This window comes from Mobula birostris, chromosome 27 (assembly GCF_030028105.1).
Source record: "Mobula birostris isolate sMobBir1 chromosome 27, sMobBir1.hap1, whole genome shotgun sequence".
Taxonomy (NCBI): Eukaryota; Metazoa; Chordata; class Chondrichthyes; order Myliobatiformes; family Myliobatidae; genus Mobula; species Mobula birostris.
Genome location: NC_092396.1, coordinates 9,637,421 through 9,663,148, shown reverse-complemented (window position 1 = coordinate 9,663,148; position 25,728 = coordinate 9,637,421). Strand labels below are relative to the sequence as shown.

The window sequence follows — 25,728 nt, the reverse complement described above, 5'->3', positions numbered from 1 at the left end:
TCACCTCAATAATAAACTGATTCCACAACCCATGGACTCACTTCCAAGGAAAGTGTTTTCAATATTATTATTATTATTTTCTCAGCTCAAGCTGGTAAAACCTGAGCTACTGGCATAACCAAGCACACTCATCTGTCAATTGCTAGGAACTTTCAGACTATCTAGTTGTGTTTATTGCGGCTCTCTGAAGATTTACAGAGATATTATTGTATAGCCATAATTGTGTAGTGACTTTGGGATGACACTAGTTGTAGATATTACTATTGGGACAATGTATACCCTGTTCATGTTCCAAAGTCTTTCAATTTGCTTGTTTAATTCAGCATATTTCTGATGTTTTTCACTTTTTGATTCCTGTAAGTTATGTGTGTTTGGAATGGTTAGATCTATTAAATAAGTTGTTCTTATTACTATAACATTATTATAATAATTTTTTTTTATATTTGCAGGTTATGGGGTCTTCTTTTGCACATTGGTTGTTTGTCAGTCTTTGTGTGTAGTTTTCCATTGCTTCTATTATAAGTCTTGGTTGTACTGTGAATGCAGCAGGAAAATGAATCTCGGGGCAGTATATGTCAGATACGTCAAATACGTCTGAAAGAAAGAATTCAGATCCTTATTCTTATTATCAACAGACATCGAAGAATTTGAAGAAACAGTTGTGTGAAATATAAACACCATATCCTGCCAAAGGGTCTCGGCCTGAAATGTTGACTGTACTTTTTTCCATAGATACTGCCTGGACTGGTGAGTTCCTCCAGCATTTTCCGCGTGTTGTGTGAAGTATGCGGATTATTCGTCTGTGGGCAAGATGAATCTCAGAGTTCTATACTGCATTTATACTTCAGTAATAAATGTACTTTGAATCCTTTGATTATTTCAGTAAAATGGCATACCTTTGCCTAATAGAGAGATCAGCTGTTTTATTTGGCAATTGTAAATAATGAAATTAGAGAAGACACTGGTTTGCCTAGAACTTGGTGGGTTTCTCAAAGGACATCGTCAGTAGTTTGGAGCTGGTCCAAGGACACTTTGCTCAAAGTCCTGACATGAGGAAGCTCAATAACACGTCCATGGCACTGAGTACTCATTACAATGGGTGATATGGTAGCATAGTAGTTAGTGTAAAGCTTGACAATGCCAACGATTATGATTTAATTCCCACCACTGTCTGTAAGGAGTTTGTAGCTTCTCCCCATGACCACATGGGTTTCTTCTGGGTGTCCTGGTTTTCTCCCCACATTCCAAACACATGCAGGTTGGTGTTTTAAGTTGTGGACATGCTGTGTTGGTGCCAGAAGCACGGGACCTGCCCTATTCAGCACATCCCTGGACTGTGTCAATCGCTGACACGAACGAACAACAGATTTTACTGTATATCTTGATGTTTCAATGTACATGCGACAGATAAAGCTAATCTTTAAAAAAAAATCTTTCACATTTGGCCTCAATGCCATCAAGGAAATCAGGTGAGTGTGGGGATGGGTGGTCACAGTGGGAAGGAGGGTGGCAATCATTAAAGGGGTGTCTTGTGGTGGCCTGGAACTTGCTGAGACAGGTCCCCTTTCCGTGACAATGGCGCACTCCTCACTGGTGTATGGGGATTGTCTGCTTTTGCATAGGGTGAACCATTCCGGATGCAGTGACACTTCACAATTTAAGGGTGCGTCAGCCAGGCATTTCAGGTAAGGTGCAAATCTGCTTACATAAGATAATTAGATGGGTTTTTCGTGCTTCTTTAATAAGACCAATTGATTAAGCTGTGGCACCATCATTGTAAATATTGGTCTGAAAAGTCACCTTATTTTGGAATGAATTATCTTAAACAAAATAAGCTTTGTAAAACTCATTAATACGAGAGATTCTGCAGATGCTGGAAATCCAGAGCTACACACACAAAACGCTGGAGGAACACAGCAGGTCAGGCAGCATCTATCGAGGGGAATAGGTAGTCAATGTTTTGAGCTGAGACCCTTCCTCCGGAACTTTAGAGAAATTTAAAAATGTAAATATCCTGTTTAATTGATAAATATTTCTATTTTATATGCATGTAACAATTCACTGTTGAGAGTACATTCAATAATTCCCTAAGCAGTAAGGCTGATCAACACCTCCACCCACTAATCCACCCTTTCACACCACCAAACACCATTCATTACCTTATCAGTTCCTGTCAGTCACTCCTGTACCTAGCCTCACGTTATGGACATCCAATCGATCAATGTATATAAGCTATTTTAAGTACTTAAGAGTACTCTGCAGTATATATGGTGCCTAAGACTTTCGCACAGTGCTGTATTGCCAACATGGAGCGGAGAACGAGTTTGTAAATCTGGCGGGAGCAAAGGATGTTGGGGAATGGCGAGGGTTGAGCACTGTGGGAAGGATTTGAGACAGGTGGCAGAGAAGGGGTGCCAGGGGCAGGGGGTGGCGTGGGTGCAGACACACCCAGCCCCGAGACGCCAGACAACGTTATTTGATTCCAAACAATTGGTTTATTGATCATTTCACAATGTCTCTCTGGTGCTTCCCCTCTCCCTTCCTCTTTCCCCAATCATGATACTCCTCTCCCTGCCCCCTTCCCACTCTCAGTCCACAATACAGACCCGTATCAGAATCAGGTTAATCATCACTCACATATATCATGAAATTTGTTTTGTTTTTATGGTAGCAGAAGTACAGTGCAATACATGAGAAATTGTCAGACAGCATCTTTGGAAATGAATAAACAGTCAACATTTTGGGCTGACAGCCTTCTTCAGGACTGGAAAGGAAGGGGGAAGACAACACAATAAAAAGATTGGGGGGGGGGGAAGGAGGCAAGCTAGAAGGTGATAGGTGAAGCCAGGTGGGTGGGAAAGGTAAAGGGCTGGAGAGGAAGGAATCTGACAGGAGAGGAGAGTGGATCATAGGAGAAAGAGAAGGAGGAGGGGACCTAGGGGGAGGTGATATTCAGGTGAGAAGAGGTAAGAGGCCAGAGTGCAGAATAGAAGATGAAGGGGAAGGAATTTTTTTTAACCAGAAGGAGAAATTGATATTCATGCCATCAAGTTGGAGGCTACCCAGATGGGATATAAGGTGTGTATTTACTGTGTATTTTTATTTTTGAGTTCTTTATCTTATTGTGTTTTTTGTGTTGCATCAGAGCTAGAGTAGCAATTATTCATTCTCCTTTACACTTGTGTACTGGAAATGACATTAAACAATCTTGAATCATTGAGGCAGGGATAATAAGTTGTTGAATATTATGGAATCTAAGAATATGGAGTTGGTATAGCATAGGGTCACTGGGACAGAAGAACAGCCTTGATCTTATTCAAAAACAGAGGAGACATCCGGGATCAATGGTCTGATCATGCTTCAGTTTCTTAAGGCCGGGAGTCAATTCAAATAAAAATTTATAATTAAAACTACAGTTCAAGAGTTAGTGGGCCTTTGATACTCAGCAAATATCCTGAGGAGAAGCCTGCAATAAGTAGTTGATACTGACCAATCTATCATAGCCAAAGCCCTCTTCACCTCAGAGCACATCTACAAAGAGTGCTACCACAAGAAAGCAGCATCCTTCATCAAGGACCCCTACCATCCAGGCTATGCTCTCTCGTCGCTACTATCAAGGGGTAAGAGCTGTACAGGAGCCTTAGGTCCCACACCACCAGGTTCAGGAACAGTTATTACCCTTCAACCATCAGACTTTGACACCAGTGTGCATAACTTCACTCACCTCAACTGTGAACTGACTCCACAACCTCAGGACTCACTTTCAAGGGCTCTTCAACTCAAGTTCTCAGTATTATTTATTCATTTGCAGTTTATCTTCTTTAGAACGTTGTTTGTCAGTGCTCGTAGTTTTTCATTGATCATATTCTATTTCCCTGGAGAGGGCGGGTGAGATCTGGGCTGACGTCCCGCTCACCCAGGGGAAGGGTACGCACAATACATCGCATCTCCTTTCCTGGTGTAGTGATCGCAGCATGGTCACTGTCTGGCCTGCTAGGCAGGAGGCCACTGCAAATGTCCTCTCCTCCATTACCGCGTCCTTAGCAACACCTTCTCGCCAGTGTCCCCCGTTTCCACCGAGCTTGCTACGTCATGGCGACCGAGTGTCCGGCAGTATAACTGGATGGGTAGGCTGAGCTCATTAGCCTTGGTTGGCAGCCAGCCTAACAGAAGGACAACTCTGAATCCAGACCCAGGCAGGTGGGGCACGTTAGCCTTGTCAGGCCATCCACCTAGGGGAAGAACACTCCAACATAACTCCTACGACCCAAAGACCTCGCTGTCACCGTCCCAGCTTGCTAGGCTATGGCAGATGAACCTCAGCTGTACAGGATGGGGCCAGTACCGCGCACACTGCACTCCACGTAAAATACCATCGCGCAGACCAAAGGACACGCCCATGTCTACGGCCATCCTCCTTGCAGCCGCTGTGGCCGGGCCTGCCTGTCCCGTATTGGCCTCATCAGCCACCAGCGAGCCTGCAGAAGATGTGGGCAGCCCCCTTCCTAGATCTTCGTTCGCGAAGCCAAGCCATGATGATGATGATGATGATGATGGATTCTATTTCTTTGTTCTACTGTGAATGCCCTTAAGAAAATGACATATACTTTGATAATGAATTTACTTTGAATTTTGAACTATAGACTCAAGATTTTGGAATTCTTTCCTTCAAGAGAGAAATGGTAGCATATTATTTTTGAAAAAGGCAGAGCAGGTATAGAAACACACACAAGTGGTGGAGGAACTCAGTGGGTTCGGCAGCATCTATGGAACTGAATAAACAGTCAACGTCTCGGGCTGAGATCCTTCAACAGGACCGGAAAGAAAGGAGGGAAATGGCAGGTGGGATGAAGTGGGGTGGTGATAGGTGAAAAAGATAAAGGGCTAGGGAAAAAGGAATCGCATAGGAGAGGAGTGTGGATCATTCTTGGCAAGAAAGGGGGTGAAAGGTTGCCAGGGACCAGAGTATAAGTGAGTCAGATTAGCCCTGGCCAAGGTGGGAATCTCGGTCACACTGAATAGTGGAGCAGACGGCCTTCTCCTGCTCATGAAACCTATTGAATATTGACAGGTCCTGATAGAGCGAATGAGGAGAGGATGTTCCTATAGTGGGGGAGTCTAAGACCAGAGGGTACAGCCTCAGAATAGGATGTCCCTTTAGAATGAAGATGAAGAAGGATTTCTTTAGCCAGAGGCTGGTGAATCTGTGGAATTCATTGCCACAAACAACTGTGGAAACCAAGTCATTGGGTATATTTAAAGTGGAGGTTAATAGGTTCTAGATTAGTAAGGGCATCAAAGATTACAGGTAGAAGGCAGGAAATTGGGTTTGAGAGAGATAATAAATCAGTCATGAATGGTGGAGCAGAGTCAAATGCCGAATGGCCTAATTCTGCTCTTGTGTCTTATGGCCATGAGTTGTATGTTCATAACCTAATTATAGAAATTAATTAACAAGCCCAAAAGAATGTAGAAAGAATGGAAAGGAGTTAAATTAAAAGAAAATCCTAAGGTAGCATGGTGGAGAGATTGCTTGTGATTGAAAGAGTTGTAACTTCAGTGTGACTGAATTTAACATTTCAAAGTTAGAAAAGAATTATGAGGGGCTTATGTGGAGGCTAAAAGAGTTCAGATTACCTCAATCTTCTAGACTGCACAAAAAAAATCTAAAACAACAATAATCTTAAATATCTTGACAAGAGTGGGCTTGATTTTAATGAAATAGGGCAAGGTTAAATTTTCAATTTACAAGTCTTTGCTGCAATCTCAGGCTTGAAAGCAAATAATTTAATGTGTCATAAACACAAAAGGTTCTGCAGTTGCTGGAAACCCAGAGCAACACACACAAAATGCTGGAGGAACTCAGCAGGTTAGGCAGCATCTATGGAAATGAATAAACAGTCAACGTTTTGGGCTGAGACCCTTCATTAGGACTGAGTGGAAGGGGGAAAAAGCCTGTGTTATTTAATGTGTTGCAAATTCTCACAACCACGTCCAATCAAAATTGCTCACAGGGATCTGCAATGTATGTAGCGCAATAGTGCAATGTAGGCATTAGTTTCTGTTTGATGTGAATTGTACCAAATCAACAGCCCCTCTTTGTCGCTAGTCCTAACAGTGTCATTACCAGTCCTCTGATGTATCAGGAGAGTTGGACTGGTGGCTGCCTCAATTTCCATAACATTCATTAGTCATATTTGTTCCTATTACCTTTATCTGATTAGTTTTATTTGTTAATACACATTGTGGAAAACTGACAAATTAAATACCATCTCTGAACTTGTGTTAGATAAATTAACCACAAAAATTCTTTCTTTCTTAAAGGTCAGTAGATGTGCCGATCATAAAATTTACTTGTGAAGTTAACTTCACTACAAATACAATGTATATAATTTAAAAGCTTGATTAATATACTATAGAATTAATTTCCCAGAATCGAAGACCTCCAGACGAAATACGCCGCCTCTCGATGTTTTAAAATGAACGCCTTCTTGCCCCAAAGTCGTGATGATATTATTTTGGGTACATTAATAAAAGCAGGTTGCAACATTAAATTTTCCAATTACAAAAGCAATATATTCAATTTATTTTGTTGAATATAACCAGCCTCTCTGCCCCAAATGTCACTGAACCTTTAATATAGACGCCATCCCAGTACTTGGTGCATAATAAATAACTTTAAAGAGACAGGAACATTTTAATTGCCAACACCATGAACTGTATTTCTAAATTAATGAATACATCAGGTATCGAACCATTTGATGTGCTTTACTGTAAAGTTCAATTTTAAACACCACAAATGCATTTCGGGAAGAAAAAGGCCTTATTCTTCAGCATTGCCACCGTACTTGGCATTTTACATTAAAACCATCCTTAAAATCAAATAGAATTAAAACAAAGGTGTTTAAAATGCACGAGATTTTCGTCTTCCCGACACAATCTCTAAACAAAGGAAAATGCATATATAACAGCATTTTGTTCGCAAGAACTGCTGATGTCTTTACACCAAATAGGACTGATCTGGAATGCTGTCCTTGAAGGGTCAGCAATACCTGAAGAGAGTGTCATCATGTAGTTATAGGCAACAGTTTGGAATCCTACTTGTACAGTTCATGATTCACCCTGAAAAGAATTTGGTTTATCTATTGTGATATGCATTAAGGGCTCACCAATGTTGCTTCCATAATCAGAGTGTTTTATTGTGAGGTGCTATTTGACTTTACTATCAATATAATCGTGCTTTTACAAGAAATGTTGCAAGGGTGAGAAAGGGATTTCTTGAATAAGAACCAGAAAATAGCTGAGGAGGAAAAAAGAACCCTTCCAAGCAAACCAAAATTAACACTGTCACACGTGCATTCTTCACAATGGCCCCAATCTGCGCTGCACCTAACGTCACACCTGGAAAGATACAGGTTATTCTAATGCAGACGCAAAAATCGCAATGCACTATTTTAATTCATTCCAATTATATAATAAGAATTCTGACACAAACTGCATCTCCAATCATGTTTTTAGCAAGAGTTAACTATACCAGGTTTTGGAGCTGCTTCTATCAACGTGGACTCACTGACACCTAGAGAAGTTATGTTACTGGCACTACCTCTTTACTCTTAAGGGGGGAGGACTGGATTTCCTACGATGTTTCCCTGTTGATTCTGTACCGCATCAACAGTTGGTTGAGTGCTGACAACACACATCACAAGCGGGGAGTTGAATTTTGCTGGGTTTGCAATCTTATACAATCAGGAAGAAGGGAGGTGAGCAGTCTGACTTCTTCACCAACGATACTGTACATTCCCTGCATGAAGAGTCCTGAACCCTTTTGACCAGCTAACGCAATAATGTTGCCTCCACAATGCAACCGGGTGTAACTAAGCCACTCTAATTCACCTGCTGTTTACTTGCATCACAGAATAATCTGTTGGTTTGAAAAATCCACTGCTAAGGATGCAATAAGCACATATTTACAATAATTTAATGGAATTAGGGAAATTCAGTTCACGGGAGCCAAATACTGAATCATTCTTGACACTTAGTTGATGTCATTCTCGTTACTGGCACCTTCTGGACGTCGTAGTTTATCCACTTGTTCATTTATCTGTCCATCGCCACCTCGTCTATCCTCAGTTTGAACATTAAGACAATCGTCTTCGTCGACGTGACTGACGTCATCATCTTCATCCTCATCCTCGTTGTCCTGTCTTCGTTCCTCTTCCCCCTGGACTTCCATTCTCACCTGACACTTGACATCTACTTTGCTGTCAACGATGTGACCGCCCAGATTCCCTCCTTCCGGACTATGGTTCTCTGTGGCTGGCGAGGAAGATGTAGATTCAATGCTGACCGGTGAGATGTCACTGCTGCTGTTGGTGTGATTGACTGTTACGGAGGTGGCTATTGTCGAGGGCTTGACAGGGATCTGCCAAGCAGGGAGCTTTGGGGCCGAAGGGGAAGATGGGAACTGTCGCCTGCAGCCAGAAACAAAACATTGAACAGTTATGATAAGACTGCAACAAAATCCAACTCTGCAAACATTGTTTGTACGTAATGAGAGAAAAAAGTTTATTTTGCCCAAAGTAACATCAGTTTTTTTTCCCCATTGGGAGTCTACTATGAATTTATAGACTGCAAGGAGAGAAAGCATTTCCTCTTTTATTTAAAGATAGAACACAGAACAGGCCCTTTCGGCCCAACAAGCTGCGCCGTCCAGCAGCTCGCCAATTTAACTACAGGTTAATCACAGGACAATTTACAATGACCAATTAATCTATTAACCGACACATTTTTGGACTGTGGAAAGAAACCAGGGCACCCAGAGGAAACCCAAACAGTCACAAACAGAACATACAAACTCCTTACAGGTGGCACTGGAATCGAAATCCGCAACACCCTGAGCTGTGATAATATCATACTAAACTCCATCATGACTTCAGAAACATTACAATTCTGAGTGTTGTTTATTTCTCTCTATGGAGGACCTCCACCTTAAATCATGGTCTCAGTCATTGCTTTAAGTAGGTAGAAAATGTCTTTTAGACCATGAGACAGAGGAGCACAATTAGGCCATTTAATCCATTGAGTCTTCTCTGCTATTTGACCAGTCCAGATTATCCTGTCAGAACGCCATTCTCCTGCCCGTCTACACTGTTCACGAAACACCCATGATCACTTACCCAACAGTAATCCCATTTTAAACCTCCACAATCCCAACAACACCCTACACACAAGGAACAATTTACAGTGGCCAATTAACCCATCAACCCATAAAACCATCAAGTCTGCTGCAGCATTTTATCACGGCTGATTTAGTATTCCCTCGAAACCCCATTCTCTTACCTTCTCCTCATAATTGTTGATGCCACTGCTAATCAAAACCTATCAACTCCTGCTTTAAATATACCCTATGACTTGGCCTCCACAGCCATCTGTGGCAATGAATTCCACAGATTCACCACCCTCTGGCTAAAGAAATTCCTCCTTTTAATTGAATCAGACGAAGGCTTAAGTCCACTACAAGTTTTGAACATTTTAGGGATCGTTTTGTGGATCAAAAGTTCTGGATTTTTCAATGGCGTTAATTTGACTTAAATTTCTATTATGTGTTGCTTTCTGGTAATTATAAGAGATGTCTCAAAGACCTAGCACAGCCTCTAATGCCTTGGTAAAGGCATTCAGATTATTGACACAGAGTGGAGGGACAGACTGAATTAATAAGCTAGTTATTTGGTTCAATAGGCAATTCATGACCTCATTTCAGATTTCTATGCATGTACACATTAATAATATTAACTAGGAAATAAAAAGTTCTTCTGAAGCTGATTCAATTGTTTGCCCTACTGGCCAAATGCAAGACAAGGAAGGAAACAAAAATCAAAGTGCCAACCATCTGCTAAGAAAATCCACAACAGAATTGTTAGTGAATTTGATGGGGAAACAGGAAGAGCCAAGAGCTGTCTACTTTAAGACAAAATCTGTTCAGTGGTTGCTTGATATATTCACTTCGTTTAAGATAGGTTAGAATCTTAAAGGAGGTACAGGGGCCTTGGATCACAGACAACCAGGTTCAGGAACGGCTATTACCCTTCACGGGTGGCGGGATGGAGATACATCTCTACCAAAGGAGCTATAAGGTGTTTCTTCTCTCTGCTAGCCTACAGGTCACCCTTGGGCAAGGTGTAGCACCTGCTTGGCCTGCACCTGGATCAGGGTCACGTGACACCAAGGGAGCAGGTGGTTGATGGTCGTAGGAGCAGCTGATGCATATCACAAGTCCTGTTTATGCAACCACTGACACCAGGTAGACGGTCTCTGAAGAGTATTGATAATGGCTGGGGTCACCCATCTTGTAAAGACACTGCCTACAAGAAGGCAATGGCAAACCCGAGGAAATCTGCAGATGCTGGAAATTCAAGCAACACACACAAAATGCTGCTGGAACGCAGCAGGCCAGGCAGCATCCATAGGAAGAAGCATAGTCTACCAATGGCACAACACCTCTGTAGAAACTTTGGCCAAGAACAGTCATGGCCATGGAAAGACCATGATCGCCTAAGTCATATGACATGGCAAGTAACAAACAAACGAATGATTACCCTTCAACCATCAGGCTCATGAGCCAGGGTGGATAAGTTGACTCATCTCAGCACTGAACTGATTCCACAACCTATGGACTCACTTTCATGGATTCCACAACTCATGTTCTCAGTATTATTTATCTGTTTTTTTTTGTATTTGCACAGTTGTCTTCTTTTGCGCATTTGTTGTTTTCCAGTCTTTGTGTGCAGATTTTTTTATTGATTCTATTGTATTTCTTTGTGCCACTGTGAACGCCTGCAAGAAATTGAATCTCAGGGTGGCATGTGGAGACATATACATACCTTGAAAATAAGTTTGCTTTGACTTAGAAGTGTTCAGTAATCTACAGGTTACAATTAAACCCAACAATCCTAATACAAAGGAGACAGCACAGTTACCATTCCCGGAGGTCAATAGGTTCTTGATTAGTCAGAAGTTATAGGAAGAAGGCAGGAGAATAGGTTGAGAGGGATGACAAAAGACCACATTCTGTTCTTACGTTCACAGTCTTAATGATGTTTGACCATTGTAGAGCAGTGATCCAAGCTAATCCACTGAATTTGCACAGAAGATCCACCTTCAAAGAATCTACTCATGGGCAACCCCCTCATTGCCTTTATTTGTGAATAAGTACTCTTTTAACACAGAGTGAGTACTAGAGCTTATCTTTTCCCAAAGATTTCAGTCCAGCATCCACATTACCTGCTTAGGAGAAGTCCTTTTAATGAGATAATCTCAGCCTTCAATTCATTAATGTTCTGCGTCTCCAGAAGCCAATTTGTAGACGATGAAGCCTGAGGAGATTAATCAGAATGTAAACTGATGGCAACATGTATGTCCTAAAATGTCTCCCAAAAATCTACACAACGTTTTCAGCTGCTTTTGTTAATGGTTATAGATTGTCAATATTACAGCTCTCCAGAAATGATTCTGTAAAAGAATCATTTCCAGATTCTTCTATGTTACATACGTCCAACAACACTTCTGTTTTTCATTTGTATCTCCTTCTAACTTGTCATTTTTTATTACCCATTATCATCCCCTTTTGCCTTACAACAGCAACCTTTTTGTCGTTGAATTTCCTCTTGCTATCCGCCTTTACAGACATTCCTTTTTGTTACTTACCGTCCTTCCTTGCTTGCTTACCCACTTCAAAGATGTCAGAGATTCAAATACGGCTGCCTAATCTGAACCTGTCCGAGATTCCCTTAAAATCCTCTCAGATCCCATCAGCTCTCGTCAGCTTCTGGCATTCTCCCTCCCCCTATTGCCTATTACCCCTCCTTAACCAGGGACATAATTTAAAGGTGATTGGAGGAAAGTATAAAGGTAGTTTATAAAATCAGAGGTAGTTGTTTTTTTACACAGAGGGTGGAGGATGCATGGAACGTCCTGCGAGGGGTGATGGCAGATCTCCAGTCAAGATGGTGCCAAGCTGTGGTCTCCATTGAGGTTGTGGCTCAGATTTAATTATTTTTTAGGTTCGTAGTAATAGTTTCGGAGACAGAGAGGAGAAGACGCATTTCACTGTATGTTTTGATGTACATGTGATAAATAAATGAATGTAAGCCTGAGGTAGATACATTAGGGACATTTAAGGGACTCTTAAATGGATGAAAGAAAAAATGGAGGGCTATGTAGGAGAGAAAGGTTAGATTGATCCTGGAGTAGGATAAAAGATTGACATAACATCGTGGGCCAAACATTCTGCATGGTGCTGTAATGTTCTATGTCTCTCTTGATCAAAGGCCCAAGAAGCTCGAGAATAGACTGAATGACTTGACTGGAGGGGGACACGAGATGGAAAAGTGTAGTTACAAAAAGTCATAGTCTTGCTCTCTTTCAACATGCAATTCCGATGAGGCAATAGAATTAACGGGATTTCTTAGTTTTGTATGTATTTTGCCACTAAAGTCCTGAGCCTTCAGTTTGCAATTTAAGTTGTTGTGGGAATCTCTGAACTAGAACTTTTTGAGTTTTGTTTTAGAAGAATGCCTTTAAGAATCAGAAAGTGTGTGCCTTACAGAAATAAGGAGATCTGTTAGAATAGCGAAGACCGCGTTTTACCTGTTACAAGTGTCACAGAGATGTTCTAGTTTCATGTAGATCAAAAATGGGCTTTATGGCAGCAAGATATTGCTACCAGATGAATTTGTTCAGGAGCAGAATATGTAGGGGGACTGGTCTGCACCTTTGCACTGACGTCTCAAGAGGCAACACCATTTTCCCAGAGGAAGGCAAAGCACCAAGCTTAATAACGGCATATAGACTGCAAGCTATTTAATAGTCTAGTTATTCAATCATGTTAACTCGTCAGCTATCTAATGAGACTAATCCTAAATTAATCTCATTAATTTATCACAGTCAGATCCCAAATGTAAATTTATAATCAGCATGCATTTAATGTTAAACGACTGACAAATTAAGTTACATTCATAACCTCCCATTTATTTTGTCAATTAACCCTATCTACTACTTAATCTAGTTAATGTTTTAAGTCCTGCTAACTACGATTCTCAAGTTAGTAAACAACTGCTAGTTTATAACTTTGTTGCTTGACTTGTTTGGTACCTAGCAAGTATAGGTTAATAATCCAGTTAATAAACTGAATAGGTTAGGATTTTATTCCCCAGAGTTTAGGAGAATGAGGGGAGATTTGCCAGAGGTATATAAAATGATGAGTGGTATTTACAGGGTAAATGCAAGCAGGCGTTTTCCACTGAGGTTGGGTGAGACTTGAACTAGAGGCCATGGGTTAAGGGTTAAATGTGAAATATTTAAGGGAAACATGAGGGAGAACATTTTCACTCAGAGGATGGTGAGAGTGTGGTATGAGCTATTAGCGGAAGTGGTAGATGCAGGTTCAATTTCAATACTTAAGAGAAATTTGGATAGGTACATAGATGGGAGGGGATGACAGGCAGGTTGATAGGATTATGCAGATTAATAGTTCAGTATTAACTAGAGGAGCCTACTTCTGTGCTGTAGTGTTCTATGACTCTAATGGTACTAGGTTATGAGACGAGCTTTAATGCAAAACTGATCCAAACCAATTCAGCTCAAAGACCGTGCCTTGTCAAGTGAAGGCACTAGGCATTAGGTGGACGGCAAATCTTGACTATTTGTTGCCATGGTAAGGTTAAGGAGCTAAGGATTTATTATGTGCACTTAATGAAGGTTCTTGTCATAATTCCTGTTCCTGCACTTCTAATTAAGGATATGTGTGGAATTTTGCTTGAGCTACTTATTATCATAAACAAAAAATAAAATCCTGCAGATACTTAAAACCTGAAATAAAAACAAAAAGTGCTGGAAATACTCAAAGTAAGGCTACAGCTGTGGGGAGAGAAATAGTTAACATTTCAGATCAATGGCTTTTCATCATAAGTGGGGGCATTTGCAGAAAAAAAGTTTTAGGACACAGGGTAAAGTAAGGAAAGAGGAGGAAAATAAAAAAGAGTGTCCAGTGGGCACAAGTAGGTAAATACTAAAAGGGCTAACAATTAAAATTGAAAGAAGAGGTATGTTAAATGTTGTTATTTTTTGTTATTTGTAGCACCAACACACCACGGCAATGGCCTAATACATGTCAATGTGCATAGCAAATAAACACCACTCCTTCATATTGTAAGTACTACAGATGCTGAAATAAAACAAAAATGATCGAAATTACTGATTGTCTGGAGCAGTGAAAATGGGAGAAGCAGCATCATTATTTGAGATTATCAGCATTATCACTACATCACGTGATTTCAGAAACACGTTGTAAAGAACTACAGGCTTTTGGGATTCTCCAGCTTGTTATTTTTTTCAAGAAGAGTTAATTTATTAAGAAAATTTTGTTCTTTCAGATATTGCTGTGTCCATTTCCTTCAATGTTATTTTAATTGTATGCAAATGTAACCAAGCAGTTTTAGCTTGTGTGTGGTTCTGGCAGCATGTTATGTTCTTCTTTTCGATGGTGACAGAAAAAATGTGATGGGCATAATGTGTACTCTTCAGTGCAAATTGTCACACCCAGTCTACACTGAGCAACAAGAAGGTATTGGTTCATTAAGGACTCGACATGAAGAAGTGACAGACTGTTGGCAAAATCACAAACTACAATCTTCTCAAAGGCAGCAACTCATGTGAGACTTTATAGTTACAGACACCAGTTGCACTGCGATATTTCACCCCACTGGCTTTCTTTGTGTTCGTCTAGCTGACCATGATGATGTTCAGATGAAAGGTCACTGATTTCAAATATTATTTGTTTCTTTCTTTATGGATGCTGTTTGACCTGCTGAGTATTTCCAGCATTTTCTATTTATGTTAAGTATCAACTTTTTTTGCCATATATATTTACATGTTAAAGGAGTCTGTTGTGGTTATTATTACATTATTGGCATAATGATTATTGCTATGGTTTTAATAACATTGCTATGAGGATTTAATATCGGCAGAAGATGTGGATCGATTAATCAGCTGCCTCGTATAAGCTGTGAATAATTTTCCCATCTGGGAAAATCAAGGTTTCATCTTTTAGGACTTCCAATGCATAGCTTAAGTTATACTGCAAAAATGATCACCAGACGGATTTTAACATTATATCTGCTCGGAACTTGATATCTTGAGTACCAAGAATACAAAAAAAAACATTGTTGGGGTGAAGTTTAGAACGGAGTGTTCAGGACTACTGCTTGTCTACTTTAAAAGGAAGTTTGAAAAGTGCAAGTTTAGGCAATGTAAAAACTAATAATAGGATAACTTAATGCAGTATATTGTTTCTGGAATCATTGGTATCTTAATTATGTTTAAAAGCTACTTTTAGACTAGAATAATCTAAATATTTATTATAAGTATTAACCAGACAGGAACACAATTACCCTTCATATAAAAATCAATAACTGTGCCATACTTGTGGATTTTTTAGTCTGACATGAATTTGGATGTTGACAATAGTGGTTAGATGTTCATTGTCAATCTGACTTCCTAAATAAACATTTCACACCTTAATCCATCCAGAATGTGATGCATATTGTACAATCTATTTCAAACTAAAAACTGTAACGCATGTTTCTGTGAAAACTGATAACACAAAATGCTGTACTGTATCCCTCACTGCTCACCTAGATGGCCAGTACATTCACAAATTGCCCGTCACCTTTATTGATAATTGCTATAAAAGAACCTAATTGTCAAAATGTTTGGTTCTATATTTTGGGAGCAGGATAAGTGGAAAATGTGGAAAGTAATTCTATTTAAGGGGAAAATGTGGAAAGTAATTCTATTCCAATTTATAACTTGAAGTACATTAGGCAATTCATCAGATGTGTTTATGCGATAGATCTGCAGCTATAGTGCTGCTGAATCCATCGGCCTTCATCATTAGTACGAGACACTACCAGTAACCTTGAGATTTCTGTGCACCCATAATTTAAGTTGCAAATCCCAAAGTTCCTGTCAGTGATTTACTACAGACTGCAGTAGTTCAAAGGTATGGCTAGGAGCCCCACCACCACACCACTGCATCCACATCAGCCACTCCTCTCCACAGTCCCTCAGCACCCTTCATCCCCCATGCACTGTCACTTTACATTTACACTCCACCTCATACCTACGCAGACAGAGTCACTGTCCTACTGTGTTTTTCTATGTTTTGCTGATACTTAAAAGAGTTCCTCTTGCCAAGAGTCACTTTGTCACTTTATCATTACCTTATGTACACATACTCCTGCATCTAGTGTCACTTTATGTCATTACAATCAGTCTATGTATATAAGCTAATCTTATATACGGCTACAATCATTACTTGTACATTGTGTTTCATGGAATTGCTTTTATATTTAAATTTGTTTTCTTTTTTTAAAATTGTGTTCTTTATGTTTATTATGTTTTTTCCCCATTGCATTGGATCCAAAGTAACAATCATTTTGTTCTCCTTTACACTTGTGTAATAATGAATGTCACTAAACAATCTTGAAACTTGGGGAAATTGTTTTGCTCTCTGGGGATATGCAGACTGAAGGGGGATTGGAAGAGGTGATATGAAACTCATGGAAGGTTGAAGATAAAAATGTAGGAGAATTAATATTTCTGATTAATTTCAATACCCCTTCCCAATATACTAAATATAGATGCAGAGTGGAGAGTATCCTGACTGGTTGTATTACGGCCTGGTACGGTAACGCCAATGCCCAAGAATGGAAAAGCCTACAAAAAGTAGGATCTCCACCATCCAGGCCATGCTCTCTTCTCACTTCTGCCATCAGGAAGGAGGTACAGGAGCCTTAGGTTCCATACCAGCAGGTTCAGGAACAGTTATTACACTTCAATTATCTCCTGAACCCAAACTCTGAACTGATTCCACAACCCATGGACTCACTTTCAAGGGCTCTACAACTGAAAATTAATCTCAGTGTAGTATATGGTGACATGTACAGTATGTACTTTGATAATAAATTTACTTGGAAACTCAAACTCATTCTCTCAATATTATTTATTTATTATTTGTTTTGTATTTGCACTGTTTGCCATCTTTTGCACATTGGCTGCTTGTCAGTCTTTCTGTGTAGTTTTTCATTGATTCTACTGCACTTTGTTCTACACTGAATGCCTGCAAGAAAATGAATCTCAGGGTAGTATATCCGGTGACAGATATATACTTTGATAATAAACTTTGCCCAATATTTCTATGCAGTCCTGCAGTGAACTACTAGAGGTTTATTATTTCAATACCTTCAGTGTATTATAGTGTAAAACATGACCAGAGGGAAGCTGGAAGAGAGGCATGATGCTGTGAGCGAAAATTGCCTGGGGCAAAGCTTTAACCATATTAGTAGCGTTATACAAGAAATCTACCATCAAGCAAATAGGGAAATCTTATCGACACTTGTTAACATATTAGAGCCTGTATCCATGTTATATTGGTTTATGACTATATTCCTTCACAGATAACTGAAAATGCTTTAATTCTGAAATAAAAGTAGAAAATTCTGGAAAAAGAACAGGTGAGGCAACATTTGTGGAGAGACAATCCGAATTAATGTACAAGTCAAAGAGCTTACACTGGAACTAGAAAAGTATTTATTGAGGAGATGAGTGAGGGGTGGAGAGAACAAAATGAATGTTTGCAATAGGTGGACACTAGAAAAAGGGAGAGAAGTTTTAGTCTTGCTAACCTGCCCAGAGGAGGCATAAGGAGGCATAAATAGAGGGCAAACAGTGGAGATGATGAAACATAAAAAAGCTGGCATTCTGAAATAATGGGAATATTGATCAATCTCAGGTCTGACAATGCCCAGGGTGGTACCCATACCCCTTCCCTCCCTGGAACGGTCATAGACTTCCTTCCTAGCCAAATAACTGAGTACTCTCACTTCCATTCCATTCTCCTGCACTAGAAAAGATTGGTGCAGGGAAGAAAGGCTAGTTATTTGCACTTATTGAACTCAATGTTGAGCTGTAGAGTGCCTAGATGGATAAAGAGCTGTAAAACAATAAAACTATAAGGCATAGGAGCAGAATTAGGCCATTTGGCCCATTGAGGCTTCTCTGTCATTCCATCATGGCTGATTTAACAACCCTCTCAGCTCCTTGCACATTTCCATCTGTGCTGGGTTGAGCATCAAGCTAGCAACTCAGCTTCATAAAATGTACAAATGCCAAAGAAATAGCAAAGATTGTCGCCCAATGTGTCAAACAAGGCGCAGGGAGGAACTCAACCCCAATCTCCTGCCTATCAACCTTGGCCTCCACAGCTGCCTGTGGCAATGGATTCACAGATTCACCACCCTCTGATCCTCAACTCACCCACTATAGGAAATATCCTCTTTATGTGCTTTGCCTCAGGCTTATTTTTAGCTTTGGTACAATGATGTAAGAGATTTAACACAGACAATCTTAAGGCAGAGGAGGTTTAGTATAGAAAATTAAAGTGACAGGTATCCAGAAGCTGAGAGAAACATATTATATTCCTTATATAATATGCTCCTTAACATCATTTTAGAGATCATGTGTTCAGATTGTGCTGCCTCATACAGCTGGGCACTCAGCCAATTGCCATTGCTTAAGTAATGTTAACAGCTGAATTCGTCACTAGTCCCTATGCCTTCAATGTGTGTTTTTTTTCTTAAATAAGAAACACGTGCTGCTAAACACTCACTGGGCACCTGGAAACCATTTTGCCATTTTCCACATTGGCTTTGAACTGAAAGGCCATGTTTCCAAAGGAAATTTGAATTTAATTTTGAGGACCATAATGCCAGCCACCTGTTGGCTTTAACAGTTTTTGTTACAATTTTTGCCTTACACATGGTGAATATTTGACCAGGATGGAATATAATATCCAGCAATTTTCAACAGGATCTTCGGGAAAGGGAAAACACCCCCACGTTCAACATTCAAACTACCTTCTAGCCAGTGCAGCTGTTCTGTTCGATTTTTCATATATTGGTGTTATGAATAATCGTTATTACTCATGACACTAATATATGGCATCAGTGAAAAGTCCTGACAAAAATTTCAACTGTTTATTCCTCTTCATAGATGCTGCCTGACCTGCTGAGTTCTTCCAGCATTTTGTGCACTACAGTGAAAAATTGGTATGATCATCAAGGTCTCTCTTCCACCTAGCCAAGATATTTATCAGTATGCCGGGCCCTTAGCATTGCCAGTGATCCCTCCCATCTGTCCAACAATCTCTTTGACACCGCCCCCACCCCACCATCAGGCAGGAGGTACCGTAGTATTAGGACAAGGATTGTTAGGATGGGAAATAGCTTCTTCCCCCAGGCCATAAGACTACTGAACTCCCAGCCACCATCCAGGTCTCACCATGCATGAAGTGCCAGTAGCGTTATACTGTTTACTTTTTAAATTGTGTTGTAAATGCACCTTATTATTTGTGATAATATTACTTTATGTGTTGTGAGTTATAGGTGTGAGTTGTGCACCTTGGTCTGGAGGAACATTGTTTCATTTGGCTTTATACATGCATATGGTTGAACTAACAAAAAAAATTAAGTTAAATTTGATCTCTGAAAAGCACAGACGTTGACTACTGGTCACGTGATTTTGGATTAAAGTGTACTTTGTACTTGCCGAGAGCTCACCACACAGGTCCCTCGACTGCCTGTGTAAAAGTCAACACTAGGAAAGAAAAACATCCCACCAGCCTTTTTGTTCTTTTGAAACTTACAGTTTGATTGTAAAGACAGACCACCCAAACTCATATAAGAGTACTTTAAAAAGCCTGTCTTGCAACACATTACTACATCCGATAGACAAAGGATGTAATTTGTTTCACTGTAGGTGTCAGAAAATTTGGAAGTGAGTCATGTTTGTAACTTAGTAATAAGCAGATTTTATTAGTGGGACATAGCATTCACCAGCAGGGACAATTTCACTCACCACAACTCATGGACTCACTTTTCAACGGCCCTACCACTCATGTTCTTGGCATTATTTATTTATTGTTTGATTATTTATATATTTTTTGTTTTTGCACATTGGTTGCTGGTCAGTCTTTGTATGTAGATTTTCACTGATTCTATAGTATTTCTTTGTTCTACTGTGAGTGCCTGCAACAAAACGAATCTCGGGATAGTACTTGGTGACGTACACTCAGTGGCTACTTTATTAGGTATACCTGTTTGTCAATACAAATATCGAATGTGGCAGCAGCTCCAAGCATAAAACCATGCAGATACAGTCAAGAGGTTCAATGGTTGTTCAGACCAAACATCAGAATGGGGAAGTAATATGATCTAAATGATTTTTAATGTGGAATGATTGTTGGTGCCAGACGGGGTGGTGTGAGTATTTCAGAAACTGCTGATCTCCTGGGATTTTCACACACAACAGTCTCTAAAGTTTAAGAGAATAGTGCTGAAAAACAAAAAAAGAACACTAGTGAGCGGCAGGTCTGTGGGCGAAAATGACTTGTTAATGAGAAAGGTCAGAGGAGAATGGCCAAACTGGTTCAAGCTGACAGGAAGGTGACAATAACCCAAATAACCACAAATCACAACAGTGTTGTGCGGAAAAGCATTTCTGAACACAGAACATGTTGAACCTCAAAGTGGATGAGCTACAGCAGGAGAAGACCACACTGGGTTCCACTCCTGTACCTAATTAAGTTGCCACTGAGTGTATACATACTTTGATTAGAAAATTACTTCTAACTTTGAATGTCCATGCAAGGCAGAGGGACTAATTTCAGCACAGAAGAGAAAAAAATATTCATGCTTACAGTAGAATCTTTTTACCTGTAACACATGTGAACAGCTGGAAGACTAAAAAGGGGGAAGAAAAGTATATTTATTTAGATTCTCAGTTTTTTGGATCACCTGTTCCTTCTCAGCAAACTACGGAGAAATGTACAGACCTGTAGGCTCATAGACAATGGCAATACATCAGAGAGAATACGTGATGTTTTCTGATGGTTTGAACAGAACAGTGAAGAGCACTTCCATTGTGTAAAAATAGCAGACTCGGGAGGCCCCGAAGTCGTTTGAGTATCATCCAAGTAAATTATAAGCGGCACATGCAAATAAACATCTCTTTAAACATAATGTTTCGAACATGGTTGTGTTCCAAGGATTACTGGTTCTCATTTTATCTGCATAAGGAATTAATTGAACAGCACAAACCTTTAGATAACTTCCTCCAGCTATATTCATCCTAGGGCTCTTTTTTTTTTAAATGGGGCACTTTCTAACTCCAAGCTTTTGCTAAAATATTCTATTTAGACACAGGTCAGGAAGTTGACTTTAATACCCAATACTTTTCAGCATTAGTTTCATTCTTTAGAATATCTTAAAAAAGAAGAGAAATGCCACAAGCCACTTCACATAAACACAAGAGATTCTGCAAATGCTGGATATCCAGAGCAACACATACAAAATGCTGGAGGAACTCAGCAGGTCGGATAGTATCTATGGAGGGGAATAAACAGTTGGTGTCTTGGCTGTTTATTCATCTCCATGGATGCTGCTTGAACTGCTGACTTGCTCCAGAATTTTGCGTGTTAAGTTCCTTCACAGAACTAATCTGACAAGAACTGATATTGAGCAAGTATCATAAAGAGTGCCTGGAAGCTTATTTTAAGGAAGGATTAAAAGGAGAGAGAAGTGAAGCCACACACATCAAAGTTGCTGGTGAATGCAGCAGGCCAGGCAGCACCTGTAGGAAGAGGCGCAGTCGACGTTTCAGGCCGAGACCCTTCGTCAGGACCAACTGAAGGAAGAGTGAGTAAGGGATTTGAAAGTTGGAGGGGGAGGGGGAGATCCAAAATGATAGGAGAAGACAGGAGGGGGAGGGATAGAGCCAAGAGCTGGACAGGTGATAGGCAAAAGGGGATACGAGAGGATCATGGGACAGGAGGTCCGGGAAGAAAGATGGGGGGGGGGGACCCAGAGGATGGGCAAGAGGTATATTCAGAGAGACAGAGAGAGAAAAAGGAGAGTGAGAAAAAGAATGTGTGTATAAAAATAAATAACAGATGGGGTACGAGGGGGAGGTGGGGCCTTAGCAGAAGTTAGAGAAGTCGATGTTCATGCCATCAGGTTGGAGGCTACCCAAAAGGAATATAAGGTGTTGTTCCTCCAACCTGAGTGTGGCTTCATCTTTACAGTAGAGGAGGCCGTGGATAGACATGTCAGAATGGGAATGGGATGTGGAATTAAAATGTGTGGCCACTGGGAGATCCTGCTTTCTCTGGCGGACAGAGCGTAGATGTTCAGCAAAGCGGTCTCCCAGTCTGCATCGGGTCTCGCCAATATATAAAAGGCCACATCGGGAGCACCGGACGCAGTATATCACCCCAGCCGACTCACAGGTGAAGTGTTGCCTCACCTGGAAGGACTGTTTGGGGCCCTGAATGGTGGTAAGGGAGGAAGTGTAAGGGCATGTGTAGCACTTGTTCCGCTTACACGGATAAGTGCCAGGAGGGAGATCAGTGGGGAGGGATGGGGGGGACGAATGGACAAGGGAGTTGCGTAGGGAGCGATCCCTGCGGAATGCAGAGAGGGGGGGGAGGGAAAGATGTGCTTAGTGGTGGGATCCAGTGAAGCCGATGGTTTGAAACTGAACTGGATGAAGAGAGTGAACAAAACTCAAGGGATGTTTGGTCACTAAGGGATTAGAAAAGTAGAACATCCTTCTACAAATGCATAGTAGACAGCATCGTAGCATGCTGCATCACTACATGGTACGGAAATTGCACTGTGGCGGACAGGAAGGCTCTACAATGGGTAGCTAAAACTACCAAATGCATCACCAGCACCAACCTACCCGTCATCTCACATATGTAGAAAGGTGCCAGAAAAGGGCCAGTAACATCACAAGGGATCCCTCCAACCCTGCTCATGGGCTGTTTGTCCTACTCCCATCAGAAGGAGGCTACAGAGCATCCACACCAGGACCAGGCTCAAAAACGGTTACTTTCCCCAAGCAGTAAGGCTGATCAACACCCCCACCACTAACCCACCCCGCCACACCCCCACACCACACTTTATCACTTCTATTAAATTATTTCCTGTCAGTCACTTTATGTACAAACACTCCTGAGCCTATTGTCACTTTATGGACAATCAATCTATGTATATAAGCTTTTGTATCTATATTTATTGTGTTTTTTTGTGCTGCATTGGATCTGGAATAACAATTATTTTGTTCTCCTTTACACATTAAATAATCTTGAATCCCTGAATGAAGCTGAGAATTTTCGATTTGACTGTTTCGCTATGAGACAACGCAAGTCGGCTATTGGTAGGCAAGTGTGATATTCGGTTCTTAGCTTAGCATAGTGCCTTGAGTGATTTGTGAAGGGTAGCACACTGAGTCTGTGCTGTGCTGAATGAGTACCGGATCACAGATGGACTGAGGTAGAATTAAAGCTGAACTATATGACTTTTGTTGAATTATGTATAGTGGTGGCCACTAATTAAAGACTCCATGTCTGCTAATTAATTCAGAGCATTATTTAAATAAATATTTAAAGCTACAAAATGTAATCAATTGTTAAGATCACTAGAAAATTCAAATAATATTGTTGTTTTCTATTCCCTTTTATCATGCAAATAAGCAACTAAATTCCATAATGAGTAATTTGTGACAGATCAGTGGAGGAGCTCTGGCTGTGGATTTGGTATTTGGTCTGTGTGTCAGCTAGCATCATTTAAAAGGCGTGCTTACTTTTCTGATGTTAAAGCTTCCAAGTCTGTGCAACATTTGCAAAGTTAAGATAATCCAGAACAGTGAAATACTACGAGTTATTTTTTGACCGAATACAGCACAAGAACACAGATGGAAGTGAAATAACAACAAAAAAACATTTTATTTTATTAAGATAGACATAAAACCCACCATGGACAGTCTCAAGCCCGGCTGCGAGAGGAGGAGGGCTGGGCATGGCACTGGCAACCCCACCTTGTAAAACCCCAGAGCTACAGAAGGTCCAAAGACCTCATCCTTGGGAGAGGAAGGATCTTTGCCCGGAAGACGTATGAAGTTGTGGGTGAAAGCAGAAGCCACAGGGCCAATCAACCTTCAGCCCAGGGCTGAGAGCTCTGGCAAGTTGCTGTCGGCAGCCTACGATGCAGTAGGGGTAACGTATTTAATTAACTAACTGAGATAAAACATAGAACAGAACATTACAGCACAGTATAGGCCCTTCTGCACATCATGTTGTGCTGAGCTTTTAACATTCTTTAAGGCCCTTCTGCCCACTATGTCTGTGCTGAGCTTTTAACATACTTTAAGATCAATCGCTTCCCTCCTGCAATTTTCTATCATCCACGTGCCTAAGAGTTTCTTAAATGACCCTGATGTATCCGCCTCTACCACCACCCCTGGCAGTGTGTTTTCCATGCACCCACCATTCTCTGTGTAAAAAAAGCTAACCTCCGACATCTTCTCCTATACTTTCCCCCAATCACCTTAAAATTATGCCCCCTCTCTGTTCTAAAGGAATTAGCTATTTCCGCCATGGGTGTCTGGCTGTGCACTGGGTTTGTGCCTCTTATCAAGTCCTTTCATTATGAGACCGTGAGATATAGGAACAAATTAGGTCAATCGACTCATTGAGTCTGCTCCATTTCATCGTGGCTGATTTTTACCCCTCTCAATCTCCTGCCTTTGATGCTCTTACTAATTACCACTCTTTGCTTTAAATATACCCAATAATTTGCCCGCCACAGCCACATATGGCAATGAGTTCCATAAATTCACCACCCTCTGGCTAAAGAAATCCCTCCTCCTCCTCTCTGTTCTAAAGGAATAACCTTCTATTCTGAGGCTGTGCCATCTGGTCCTAGACTCCTCCACTATAGGAAACATCCTCTCCGCATTCACTCTATCTAGGCCTTTCAATATTCGATAGGTTTCAATGAGATATCTCCCAACCCTCATTCTTCTAAACTCCTGTGAGTATAGGCCCAGAGCCATCAAACCCCTTTTGCCCCAAAAGAGAAATGCCCTAGATCATTCCCTAGACTAAATATAATTTGCCTTTATCAAAGAAGTCAACCCACCACTCAAGGTGCTGCAAGGGCAGAGCTACAAAAGGATTGTTGATTAATATTAGACTTTACCCTCATGTTTCAATGTGAGCAACACCAGCCTGGAACCTTGAATTGCTGGAGCCTTTCACTATCCAGGCAGGAGTAGCAATGGACTTGGAGGCAGTAGTATTGAGTAGCAGGAACTCCCAGGTTTTAAAGACCCCTTGTGCAGCTTCTGTGTGAAGCTACAACATGCCATGGTTCTCAACTATTCCTTGGAATATTCTGCAAATTGTGTAAACCTCTATTTTTTTTTACCTCTCCCTGTGCTAATGCATCTCAGTTCATTTGACATGTGCCTTGGAACATTTTACTGAGTTAAAGGTGCTATATATACACAAGCTGTTGTCCTTTTGCTGGGACTTCAAAAATAGAAAGTGATGGCTGAACATGTTTTTGACAAATTTCAGATTTTGGAAAAACTGATTTTGTAAGATATGTCATGAAAACACTAACATCTAAGAATTAGCTATGTATTTATAAGGAGCAGAGATTTAAAATAATCAGTACACAGTTCCCTTGTAAATATGCAGAAAGGCAAGAATACAATGTATTATTCCCCAACGACAGATTTTAAATGTTTTAATCGAGCATCATTCCAGGA

General features: G+C 40.6%; 1 protein-coding gene across 1 annotated transcript in view; it reads right to left on the bottom strand.

Annotated features, from left to right (window-relative positions):
- Positions 1-5,671: 5,671 nt before the first annotated feature.
- Positions 5,672-25,728, bottom strand: part of pex14 (peroxisomal biogenesis factor 14) — a 347,718-nt gene continuing 327,661 nt past the window's right edge. The window contains exons 8-9 of the mRNA XM_072245373.1: positions 11,281-11,372; positions 5,672-8,471 (exon numbers count right to left, since the gene is read on the bottom strand). Of these exons, the coding sequence (XP_072101474.1) occupies positions 8,036-8,471; positions 11,281-11,372 (528 nt within the window). The 3' untranslated portion in view covers positions 5,672-8,035. The remainder of the gene's footprint in view (positions 8,472-11,280; positions 11,373-25,728) is intronic.